The sequence below is a fragment of the Triticum aestivum genome, chromosome 1D (assembly GCF_018294505.1).
Source record: "Triticum aestivum cultivar Chinese Spring chromosome 1D, IWGSC CS RefSeq v2.1, whole genome shotgun sequence".
NCBI classification, from domain to species: domain Eukaryota; kingdom Viridiplantae; phylum Streptophyta; class Magnoliopsida; order Poales; family Poaceae; genus Triticum; species Triticum aestivum.
The window spans coordinates 413,955,209-413,967,461 of NC_057796.1; the positions used below are offsets into that span (position 1 = coordinate 413,955,209).

The 12,253-nt window shown below is 45.7% G+C and overlaps 3 protein-coding genes across 3 annotated transcripts; all 3 read left to right on the forward strand.

The window, feature by feature from the left end:
• Window positions 1–2,978: 2,978 nt before the first annotated feature.
• On the forward strand, window positions 2,979–5,162 carry LOC123171975 (uclacyanin 1-like). Its single transcript, XM_044589066.1, has 4 exons — window positions 2,979–3,565; window positions 4,657–4,709; window positions 4,761–4,817; window positions 5,112–5,162. The coding sequence occupies exons 1-4, from the start codon at window positions 3,079–3,081 to the stop codon at window positions 5,160–5,162; spliced, it is 648 nt and encodes a 215-aa protein (XP_044445001.1). The 5' UTR covers window positions 2,979–3,078.
• A 644-nt stretch (window positions 5,163–5,806) lies between these two features.
• LOC123171991 (mavicyanin-like) lies at window positions 5,807–6,547 on the forward strand. Its single transcript, XM_044589068.1, has one exon. It carries the CDS (start codon window positions 5,955–5,957, stop codon window positions 6,480–6,482), a length of 528 nt encoding a protein of 175 aa, XP_044445003.1. The 5' UTR covers window positions 5,807–5,954; the 3' UTR covers window positions 6,483–6,547.
• Window positions 6,548–9,398: 2,851 nt separating this feature from the next.
• LOC123172007 (uclacyanin 1-like) lies at window positions 9,399–11,630 on the forward strand. Its single transcript, XM_044589069.1, has 4 exons — window positions 9,399–9,885; window positions 11,132–11,184; window positions 11,229–11,285; window positions 11,580–11,630. The coding sequence occupies exons 1-4, from the start codon at window positions 9,399–9,401 to the stop codon at window positions 11,628–11,630; spliced, it is 648 nt and encodes a 215-aa protein (XP_044445004.1).
• Window positions 11,631–12,253: the final 623 nt, after the last annotated feature.

The window sequence follows — 12,253 nt, forward strand, 5'->3', positions numbered from 1 at the left end:
CTTTGCCGTCCGCCAGCAGACGGCAAAGTGCCCTTTGCCGTAGTTTGTTCACCCGGACGTGTTGCCGTCTGCTGGCTGACGGCAAAGGCAGACGGCAAAGACCTTTGCCGTCAGCCATGGCAGACGACAAAGTTCCTGATTCCTGTAGTGATGGGTGATCTTGGTGTAGTAGACGACTTCGATGCAAGCTTTGCCCTGATATGGTTCTGGTGGTGAAATTCCGTCGTGGTGGGGTCCCTGTTAGAGTTCCCTCGATGTGGTGGGAGCTGTGGTCGAGCGAAAGATTTGCGCTCCGGCGCCGGCGGCGATAAGGCCAGCGGGTATTGTATTCCTCTTGGGGCGTCGCCTTGGACCTCTCCTTGTCGTCCAACTCTTAGGGTGAAACCTTTCTTAGCTTCGGCTGACGCGGCGGCGGCGACGCTTTGTGCCGTAACCCTCTTGGAGGCGTCACCGGTGAGGGTGGGTCTTCCTCTTACACGGGGGTGGGTTTCATGTGCTTCTTCTCGGCTGCTAGCTCGAGGCGTTTAGGTGCACTTAGTGCATTTTTAGCGTTCTTGGCTAGTATTACCGAATTTTTTTAGATCAGCTTATGAGGTTCTCCTCAATGCCTCGTATCGTGTCAGTATCGGGTCATTTTTGTATCAGTTTGGTTGTTTACGCCTTTATCTATAAAGAGGACGAAAGCTTGTTTCGAGAGAGAGAACGATTCGTGAAATCAACTGTCCTTGATGGCCTATTACAATGGCGCGCGTGGTGACCGATCTTGACCAAATCAGTCTACCAACGCCTATTACTGCCCTTCTTGTATCTGTTATCCTGCCTTCTATATAACTAGCACATATGCCCGTGCGTTGCATCGAAGAAAAGTTGACCATCCGGCCAAGTTATACACAGTCCGATTGCAATTATATTTTAAGTTATATCATACTCCCACTGTCTCGTAATATACCGCCTATCTCACGTTCACCTACAATCCCACGTACAAAGCATCCAAATCATTGGGAGTTAATTTCTTCTTTTTGAGAAATGCGGAGTTAAATCCTTCCTGCTCATCTTTAACAACACAATGGTGTGTTCGTTCTCTGGGGATAATCGGGACCCACTGTTCACTCTATCAATTCCTGGAGCAATTTATTGATTTTCCATACAACTTGCAAATGTATATAAATTGATGAAATTTAGTGTAAAAAAATGAGAAGGCGATTATTTAATTTGATAAGTAAACAAACCCTCTCGTTTGGATTTAAAGGGCTTGACGGCCAAAACTCTACGACCAAGTGATAACCTCGCATGAAGATTAAATGCATCTAATTGTAACCGGTGACCGCATGGAGAAGCAGCTTCCAATTGGAGGAAAGAAAACCCATCGCATACATTGGCTGGTGCTCTGTAACGATTTGCTAGAGAGATTAAATTAGGCATTTTTCATGAATGACCCAAAAACAACAAACCTACTCATTTGCACCTGGCTTAATAATAATGGACGGAAGTGATAGACACAAGTAAGAGTTAGCTCAATTTACTCACTCAAGGTATATTTTTCTTTTTTCAAAAAATGTTCAAAAATTTTAAAATGTTTGCTGAAACTCCAAAAAGTTTGAAATTTCTGAAATTATTCGCATTTTTATATATTTTGATAGATTTTGAAAATGTTCATGATTTCAGAAAATGTTTCTGTTTCAAATTTTGTTCAATCATTAAAAAAGTCCATGTTTTCCAAATTTTGTTCGCAAATTCAAAAACATTTCAGGGGATTTCATAAAAAATTGGGTTTTGAAAAAAAATTCACAATTTCAAAATATTTTCACTTATTTAGGAAACGAAGTTCTCTTTTCAAATTTTGTTCATAAATTCAAAAAAATCATGTTTTCATAACTTGTTCGTAAATTCTTAGGGGAATTTCACAAAATTTTTGCATTTAAAAAAAATGTTCATAATTTCAGAAAATGTTCCCCTTTTCAATTATGTTCTTGTTTTTCAATAAATGTTTGAATTTTTAAATAGTTTTTGTTCGTAGTTTCGAGAAATGTGCAAGTCTCTAAAAATTTGTTAATGTATTTTGGAAATGTTTGTTTTTCAGAATTATTTACTCTTTTTGAAATAAAATCACATTTGAATTTCAAAAAAGTTTACATCTTTCAATGCATATAGTTTGTATAAGCGGTGCTGCAATTTTTAGACAACAAATTGAAGAACTACACTGCCTTAGGGGCGTGGTTAACTCGCGCGCGGTGTTGTGTTCGATTCCACTTTAGGCTTTGCTCGTTGTTTTTATGTTTTGCATGCTGACGGTTGCAGGTTCGATTCCCACCTAGGCCGTCTTTTTTGATGATTTTTTACAGGACGAAAAACTCAGTGCGAGGCCAGATGATTTTCGACGAACGAAAATTGTTGGTACCATGACGGACGAAAATATATCTACTCCCACCGCAAACGAAAAAAAGTGGAGTAACAATCCTCTCTTTAATATTAGGTAAAGATAAAGGTAAAGATAAAGCTATGGTACGTAATTTGTGTACTCTTGAGAAAAGACGATTACGTTTTATTTTAAAATATTTACAGTGATATACATCTTAATAAATCAATTATCTTGTGGTAGGAATATGCACGCGCACCAACACGTTCATAACTTTAATCAAAGATTATGTTCAAATAATTAATGTTTAGCACGCTCGGGCACCGGATCGATAGCAGCCTGAGGGTTTGCCGCCAGACCCAGTCTACTCTCGGCTACGAATCCCATCGTCACCATTATTAGATTATCATAATATAATAGGCGAGCCAAGCGTGCACGCACCAACATGTATTTAAATTCATCTGGGAATACTATTACTCATATTCATGCATCTTAGACCTACCATACCTCACCTGGTCAACGCGCTTACACGTGATGATCCTAGCTTGAACCAATCCATCGCCTATATATTTCGACATAGTGGCATCAACGATCTTACATCACATTCCATCGTGCAGCCAATTCTCTCTGCAACTTCCTTGGATACTATCAAATTTCTCTCTAGTGCTAACTTCTAGCTCCGATCTTTTCAGTTAGCTAGCTAGTCGATCGCCATTTAATCCATGGGGGCTAAAGTTCTTATGCTGATCACCGTGGCCATGGCCATGCTCGGGATGGTGCTCGGCGCAAGTCACACAGTGGGCGCGCCGGCCGGATCATGGGACCTGCAAACCAACTACACCCTGTGGGCTTCGAGAACTAGGTTCACCACCGGCGATGAGCTCCAGTTTCAGTACTCCACCACCGTGCACAATGTGGTGGAGGTGAGAAAGGCTGGGTACGACTCCTGCAACAGCTCCAGCCCCATCGCGACGTTCTTGACCGGCAAAGATGTCGTCCCACTTGCAGCCATTGGGACGCGGTACTTCATCTGCGGCGTTCCAGGGCATTGCGTTGCTGGTATGAAGGTTCAAGTCAATGTGAAGTCGAAGGCAGTGCGGACAGTACAACGGTGCCGAGGGACGGGGAAGCGGCTTCGGTGCCGGTCCGAGACTGTATTAAGCTCGGCCACAACAGGTGGCATTGATCAGTTTGCGGTGGCGCGGCTAGGTCTGGCCGTTGTCGCGGCTGGTCTCGTGTTGTTCTTTTAGTGACCGACGATTGTGGTGCTTTTTTCCTCTTTGATGCGCCGTGCATGCTTATTTGTGTATTATAAATCAGTTCTTTTGTTAAATGTAATTTCTTTCATTATAACTGAATTTAACTTATCTTCTTGCAAAGCCGAACTATAATCATGGAAAAAAGTAAAGGGCAGTGCGAGGTGTCGGTCGGCCGGCCCAATTTGTGGTCAGTTGCGCACTAGTCGTTAGATGCCAGCTGCGTAGGTCGTCTGATTTGGTTGCTGAGCTCCTTCCTCCCCACACTTTGCGCAGTCTCGCCAAACACCCTTCCCCTCGCGCAGCTTGCCAGTGCCCCCCGGCAGCATCACACCTCCTGTCGCCCCGGTCCCTAGCACCGCGCCACGCCGGCGAGATGTATTATCAATGGCTTCTGCTACGTTGATGCTCGCAAGTGACAGTCACACTAGTTCCAGCAAAAACTCTCTCTGGTTCCAGCATTTGCAAGCGCTGGCTGTAACATCTCGCTGGCAAGCCGCTGCTCACCGTCGTCGATTCCCATGCACAGCTCGCAGTCACCACCGTCATAGCTACTTTGATGACTGCTTGCAACTTTTTTGCGGACGGGTCCCAGCACCTCGCCACACTGCTAGAAGCATGCCGCCATTCGGCGCCTGTCGGCGCCGTCGTAGCTCGCGGGAACCATGGTTGCACGGTCGTTGAGGTTTTGCAGCTTTTCTCCTGCCCCATTCTAGCATCCACACATGTCAATTCTGGCAAAAAAGATGACCGGATGCGGCATCTATTGCCGTCGGGTTCCCGGGATGCAACACGGCTGGTTCTAGTGTCCTCACCAACTGGTTCCAGCAAAAACCATGCCCGGATGCAGCATCGCGGTGTCCCCTTGTAGCTTTTCTCTTCGGCTAGTGTAGCTTTCCTCCGTCGTTTTTCTTTCAAGATGGCAGATTTATGATTTTATCTTAGCAGCTATAAAGGGCATTTACTTTTACGTTGTCGTATTAGAGAAAAGGGCTAAGAGATGAGTAACAAAAAGGATAATATTTAGTATATTTTTTCATTTAGCTTTGAATTGTCATTTACCTCGCAAATGTTATAACCTCTCCAAGGCGGACCTTGTGAGCCTGCTTCAAATTGTTCTCTTATGAGAGTTTTCCTCTATATTTAAGGTGTACTTAGTGGTAGTGTTTGGACGTAAGTACCAGGTTCAAGCCAATGTGCCCAAGGTATAGTTTCCCACTCAGGACCGCAGAGATTACCCCTTGATATTTTAGCGCACTGCAAAATGTTGTGGTTTTATTGTGTGAAATGGAACAGGGGAGCTCATACTAAATAAAAGAAACAAGAGCATCTCGAGGAGAAATGGTGGTGATAAAAAATTCTCCCTCCGATCCATTATAAGTGTCGTGGTTTAGCTCAAATGTATAGTACATATATGACAACTAATTATTAGTGGAATTACTTTTCACTACCAAAAACTAGGACCAACTATAAATCCTCTATGCCAACTATGGTTTTAGCTATATGACAACGGCGAGGCGCCCTTACCCTGCAGACTATGCAACTTTTGAATTTGGTCAACACAACATATTATCAATAGTGAATTTCCGTGAATTTTTACAGTGGCATACATCTTAGTTAGTACTCCCTCCGTTCTGATTTACTTGTCGTGGTTTTAGTTTAAATTTGAACTAAAACCATGACGAGTAAATCGAAACGGAGGAAGTATTTTAGAAAAACCTTAATTAATTATATAATTATTTGACGTACCGATGTAGTACATGTGCGCACCAACACGTTCGGAATGTTTAACTAGAGAATATGTTTGATTAATTTATGTTTAGTACGCTCGTGCGGGCATCCGGATCGATCTAGGACAAGGTCTACTGATGGCTACTGATGATTTCCTAACTAATTGTTTGGACATGGTCTGCTGACAATTTCGTTAATAATCGTTTTCTCCCCAGACCCGGTCTATTGACGGCTATCTATCTCATCTTCTCCATTGTTAGTTTTCTATTAAAGCTATGGAACCAAGCATATATAAAATATCAGTTTCAGGAGCTAACGTGTACGATGTCATTTTCATGTATTTTTGACGACCTACTCTATGTCACCTCGTCAACGCGCTTACACCCGATGATCCTTTAACACATCCATCGCCTATATATGTCGACACACTAGTATCAATGATCTCACAACACCATCCATCCTGCAGCCGTTTCTCTCTTTAGCTTCCTTGGAGCTTGTGATCTTTAGTTGATCAGACAACATAACCAATTTTCTCTCCAGCGCAAACTTCCACCCCCAACATATTTTCAGTTACTACTAAGTCAGCTAGCTAGTAGATCCATATTTAATCCATGGGGACCAAAGCTCTTATTCTGATCACCGTGACCATGACCATGCTTGGGACGGCGCTCGGCGCCAGCCACACCGTGGGCGCGCCGGACGGGTCGTGGGACCTTCAGACCAACTACTCCCAGTGGGTTTCGAGAATCAGGTTCACCACCGGCGATGAGCTCAAGTTTCAGTACTCCGCCGTCGTGCACAACGTGGTGGAGGTGAGCAAGACGGGGTATGACTCTTGCAACGGCTCCAGCCCCATAGCGACTTTACCGACCGGTAACGATGTTGTTCCGCTTGCCACCGCTGGGACCCGATATTTCATCTGCGGCGTCTCTGGGCACTGCGATGCCGGCATGAAGGTCGAGGTCAACGTCAAGTCCAAAGAAGTGCGGACTGTGCAGCGGTGCCGACAGACAGGGAACCGACGTCGTTGCCAGTCCGAGACAGTATTAAGCTCAGCTGCGGCGGCTGGCGTTGATCAGTCTGCGGTGGCCCGGCTCGGTCTGATAGTTGTTGCGGCTGGTCTTATGTTGTTCTTTTAGAGTGAACGATGATTGTGGTCCTTTTTTCCTTGATAGGTCGTAGCATGGTCCCTTTGTGTACTAAATTCAATTCTGTTGTTAAATGTAATTGCATTCATTATAATTGGATTCAACGTATCTTCTTGCAAAAACCCAAATAATAACCAGCGTGTAACCAAGAAATAAATTTATCAAAGATGCACTACTAGGAAAAAGCCTAGTAGTAGCGCGGGTTAAACAGCTAGTAGTAGCGCGGGTGCCTGCGCTACTACTACGGCGCTACAGCTAACTTGTAGTAGTAGCGCGGGTGCACCCGCGCTACTACTACGCCTGTTAGTAGTAGCGTGCTATTAATTTCAAAAACAAAAAAATTCTCGATCCCGTGCGTGCTGTCAATGGCAGCAATGGTTCGATCCAGCGCCGGCAGGGGTCGCCGGAGGTGCGGAAGGGCGGCAGCAGACCAGATCCAGCGGCGGCTGCTGAAGAGGGCCCGGATCCATGCCCGAGCAAGGCGGCGGCATGGGGCTCCTCTTCGCAGCCAAGGCAGTGAGCTCCTAGTCGTCCATGGCGACGACCTGCACGGGCAAGGACATGGGAGGGTGAGTCAATCCAAAGGGAGAGAGAGAGAGAGAAAGAAAAACGAGGGAGAGAGAGGAAGGAGATGGAGGTAGCAGCGGGGATGGTCGCCGCTGGTGAGGTGCTCCATCGTGGTGGCGTAGAGGCGAGGGGGAAGACGAGCTAGCTCCTGGACACCAGCGACGCAGGGAGGTGAACTCGTTGGGCGCCATGGAGGAGGTGGTGTGGTTGGGCAGGAGCACCATAGGAGAGCCTATGGAGAGAGGGGGGAGAGTAGGGAGACAGGAAGGATTCGGCGAGGATATGGGGACTTCACCTACCTCGTACTTAGTAGTAGCGAGGGGTATAAAACCACGCTACTACTATCAACTTAGTAGTAGCGCGGGTTTATACCCCTCGCTACTACTATGGCATGTCCCGGGGGGCACGGTAGAGACCGCTTAGTAGTAGCGAGGGTTAAAAATCCACGCTACTACTATGAACTTAGTAGTAGCGAAGGGTAAAAATCCGCTCTACTAGTAAGTAGCAGTAGCGAGGGGTATGAACCCGCGCTACTAGTAAGCGTCTGCCTATAAGCTTTTCCCTAGTAGTGATGTATTGAGCGCAATGACAATACATCCATCCATTATATACAACAGAAGTTCATGCAGAGCTAACTTGGTCTAGATAAGTAACATGATTTTGAAGGCAAAACAGTGGGGTAAAACACCCACTGCAACATTTTATATTATTGGGTAGTGTCTGTATACACTAGTTTGAGATGAGCCTAAAAAGAAGATAAATGAAGAAAACAAACCCTAACAAACTAAGCCAAAAAAGTTAGAAACAGAAATTACAAGACTTCAGCTCGCCAAGCTTTGAAAGCATTGCCATATTTCGTTTTCATCTTGTGTCCCAAAATCTGCTCGGCAAGAAACATAAATTACAAGAGTTCAGCTCATCAAGCCCTTGTTCGTCCTGTTACAATAAAGATAAATTCATCAGCTCGGGACCCCATACCCGAGATCCGCTGGATTTAACCCTGACACGGGCTACGTGGCTTAGCTCTCCGGCAAGCGACATGGTGGCGGGTGTTGACGGTGTACCTTGGCCATGTGGGTGGCGAGGTGCACGGTGATGGGTGATCTTGGCGTAGTAGACGACTTCGATGAAAGCTTTGCCCTGATATGGATCTGGTGCTGACATTCCGTCGTGGTGGGGTCCCTGTTAGAGTTTCCTCGATGTGGTGGGAGTTGTGGTCGAGCAAAAGATTTGCGCTCCGGCGCCGGCGGCGACAAGGCCTGCGGGTATTGTATTCCTCTTGGGGCGTCGCCTTGGACCTCTCCTTGCCGTCCAACTCTCAGGGTGAAACCTTTCTTAGCTTCGGCTGATGCGGCGGCGACGACACTTTGTGCCGTTACCCTCTTGGGGGCGTCGCCGGTGAGGGTGGGTCTTCCTCTTGCACGGGGGCGGGTTTCATGTGCTTCTTCTCGGCTGCTAGCTCGAGGCGTTTAGGTGCACTTAGTGCATTTTTAGCGTTCTTGGCTAGTATTACCGATTTTCTTTAGATCAGCTTATGAGGTTCTCCTCAATGCCTTGTATCGGGTCAGTATCGGGTCATTTTGTATCGGTTTGGTTGTTTACGCCTTTATCTATGAAGATGACGAAAGCTTGTTTCAAGAGAGAGAACTGTCCTTGATGGCCTATTACAATGGCGCGCATGGAGATCGATCTTGACCAAATCAGTCGACCAACGCCTATTACTGCTCTTCTTGTATCAGTTATCCTGCCTTCTATATAATAAAGCTATAGTACATAATTTGTGTACCCTTGAGAAAAGACGATTACGTTTTATTTTCAAATTTTTACAGTGATAAGTACATCTTAATAAATCAATTATCGCGTGGTAGGAATATGCACGCGCGCCAATACATTCATAACTTTAATCAAAGATTATGTTCAAACAATTAAGTTTAGCACGCTCCGGCACCGGATCGATAGCAGCGTGAGGGTATGCCGCCGGACCAGTCTACTCTCGGCTACGAATCCCATCGTCACCATTATTAGATTATCATAGTAGGCGAGCCAAGCGTGCACGCACCAACATGTATTTAAATTCATCTGGGAATACTATTACTCATATTCATGCATCTTAGACCTACCATACCTCACCTGGTCAACGCGCTTACACCTGATGATCCTAGCTTGAACCAATCCATCGCCTATATATTTTGACATAGTGTCATCAACGATCTTACAGCACATTGCATCGTGCAGCCATTTCTCTCTGCAACTTCCTTGGATCCTATCAAAATTCTCTCTAGTGCTAACTTCTAGCTCCGATCTTTTCAGTTAGCTAGCTAGTCGATCGACATTTAATCCATGGGGGCTAAAGTTCTTATGCTGATCACCATGGCCATGGCCATGCTCGGCATGGTGCTCGGCACCAGTCACACGGTGGGCACGCCGACCGGATCATGGGACCTGCAAACCAACTACACCCTGTGGGCTTCGAGAACTAGGTTCACCACCGGCGATGAGCTCCAGTTTCAGTACTCCACCACCGTGCACAATGTGGTGGAGGTGAGAAAGGCTGGGTACGACTCCTGCAACAGCTCCAGCCCCATCGCGACGTTCTTGACCGGCAAAGATGTCGTCCCACTTGCAGCCATTGGGACGCGGTACTTCATCTGCGGCGTTCCAGGGCATTGCGTTGCTGGTATGAAGGTTCAAGTCAATGTGAAGTCGAAGGCAGTGCGGACAGTACAACGGTGCCGAGGGACGGGGAAGCGGCTTCGGTGCCGGTCCGAGACTGTATTAAGCTCGGCCACAACATGTGGCATTGATCAGTTTGCGGTGGCGCGGCTAGGTCTGGCCGTTGTCGCGGCTGGTCTCGTGTTGTTGTTTTAGTGACCGACGACTGTGGTGCTTTTTTCTTCTTTGACGCGCCGTGCATGCTTATTTGTGTATTATAAATCAATTCTTTTGTTAAATGTAATTTCTTTCATTATAATTGAATTTAACTTATCTTCTTGCAAAGCCGAACTATAATCATGGAAAAAAGTAAAGGGCAATGCAAGGTATCGGTCGGCCGGCCCAATTTGCGGTCAGTTGCGCACTAGTCGTTAGATGCAAGCTGCGTAGGTCGTCTGATTTGGTTGCTCAGCTCCTTCCTCCCCACACTTTGTGCAGTCTTGCCAAACACCCTTCCCCTCGCCGGCGAGATGCAGTATCAATGGCTTCTGCCGCGCTGATGCTCGCAAGTGACACTCACACTAGTTCCAGCAACAACTCTCTCTGGTTCCAGCATTTGCATGCGCTGGTTGTAACATCTCGTTGGCAAGCCAGTGCTCACTGTCGCTGATTCCAACATCTATAGTCTCTGGTTCCAGCAAAAGGACTTCGCCTGTGGCCCGTCGGTTCCAGCAAAAATGCGCAGCTCACAGTCACCACCGTCATAGCTACTTTGATGACTGCTTGCAACTTTTTTGCCGACGGGTCCCAGCACCACGCCACACTGCTAGAAGCATGCCGCCATTCGGCGCCTGTCGGCGCCGTCGTAGCTCGCGGGAACCATGGTTGTACGGTCGTTGAGGTTTTGCAGCTTTTCTCCTGCCCTATTCTAGCATCCACACATGTCAATTCCGGCAAAAAGGATGACCCGATGCGGCATCTATTGCCGTCGGGTTCCCAGGATGCACCACGGCTGGTTCCAGTGTCCTCACCAACTGGTTCCAGCAAAAACCATGGCCGGATGCAGCATCGTGGTGTCCCCTTGTAGCTTTTCTCTTCAGCTAGCGTAGCTTTCCTCCGTCGTTTTAAGAAAAAGGGTTTCCCCTGCTTTATATTATAAAGCAAACCTCCGATACATCCAGCACGCTGGGGCCGCAGCACAGATAAGCCCAAAAGAAAACAAAAGAAAATGAAAGAGAAAAGGGCTAAGAGATGGCAGATCCTCCGATACATCCTCCGTCGTTTTTCTTTCAAGATGGCAGATTTATGATTTTATCTTAGTAGCTATAAAGGGCATTTAGTTTTACGTTGTCGTAATAAAGAAAAGGGCTAAGAGATGATTAACAAAAAGGATAATATTTAGTTTAATTTTTTTCATTTAGCTTTGAATTGTCATTTACCTCGCAAATGTTATAACCTCTCCAGGGCCGACCTTGTGAGCCTGCTTCAAATTGTTCTCTTATGAGAGTTTTCCTTAAGGTGTACTTAGTGGTAGTGTTTGGACGTAAGTACCAGGTTCTAGCCAATGTGCCCAAGGTACAGTTTCCCACTCAGGACCGCAGAGATTACCCCTTGATATTTTGGCGCACTGCAAAATGTTGTGGTTTTATCGTGTGAAATGGAACAGGGGAACTCATACTAAATAAAAGAAACAAGACCATCTCGAGGAGAAATGATGGTGATAAAAAATTCTCCCTCCGATCTATGATAAGTGTCGTGGTTTAGCTCAGATGTATAGTACATATATGACAACTAATTATTAGTGGAATTACCTTTCACTACCAAAAACTAGGACCAACTATAAATCCTCTTTGCCAAATATGATTTTAGCTATATGACAACGGCAAGGCGCCCTTACCCTGCAGACTATGCAACTTTTGAATTTGGTCAACACAACATATTATCAATAGTGAATTTCCATGAATTTTCACGGTGGCATACATCTTAATTATTATTTTAGAAGAACCTTAATTAATTATATAATTATTTGACGTACCGATGTAGTACATGTGCGCATCAACACGTTCGGAATGTTTAACTAGAGAATATGTTGGATTAATTTATGTTTAGTACGCTCGTGCGGGCATCCGGATCGATCGAGGACAAGGTCTACTGATGGCTACTGATGATTTCCTAACTAATTGTTTGGACATGGCCTGCTGACAATTTGGTTACTAATCATTTTCTCCCCAGACCCGGTCTACTGACGGCTACTGATCACATCTTCTCCATTGTTAGTTTTCTATTAAAGCTATGAAGCCAATCATATATAATAATATCAGTTTCAGGAGCTAACGTGTACGATGTTATCTTCATGTATTTTAGACGACCTATTCTATGTCACCTGGTCAACGCGCTTACACCCGATCGACACACTAGTATCAATGATCTCACAACACCATCCATCCTGCAGCCATTTCTCTCTTTAGCTTCCTTGGAGCTTGTGATCATTAGTTGATCAGACAATATAACCAAATTTCTCTCTAGCGCTAACTTCCATCCCC

Coding starts and splice junctions, on each gene's coding strand:
- LOC123171975 (XM_044589066.1), top strand. CDS start 3,079: ATGGGGGCTAAAGTTCTTATGCTGATCACCGTGGCCATGGCCATGCTC. Junction 3,566..4,656: donor GTTTGCGGTGGCGCGGCTAG/GTCTGGCCGTTG, acceptor TTTTTCATTTAG/CTTTGAATTGTCATTTACCT. Junction 4,818..5,111: donor TTCAAGCCAATGTGCCCAAG/GTATAGTTTCCC, acceptor CTATGGTTTTAG/CTATATGACAACGGCGAGGC.
- LOC123172007 (XM_044589069.1), top strand. CDS start 9,399: ATGGGGGCTAAAGTTCTTATGCTGATCACCATGGCCATGGCCATGCTC. Junction 9,886..11,131: donor GTTTGCGGTGGCGCGGCTAG/GTCTGGCCGTTG, acceptor TTTTTCATTTAG/CTTTGAATTGTCATTTACCT. Junction 11,286..11,579: donor TTCTAGCCAATGTGCCCAAG/GTACAGTTTCCC, acceptor ATATGATTTTAG/CTATATGACAACGGCAAGGC.
- LOC123171991 (XM_044589068.1), top strand. CDS start 5,955: ATGGGGACCAAAGCTCTTATTCTGATCACCGTGACCATGACCATGCTT.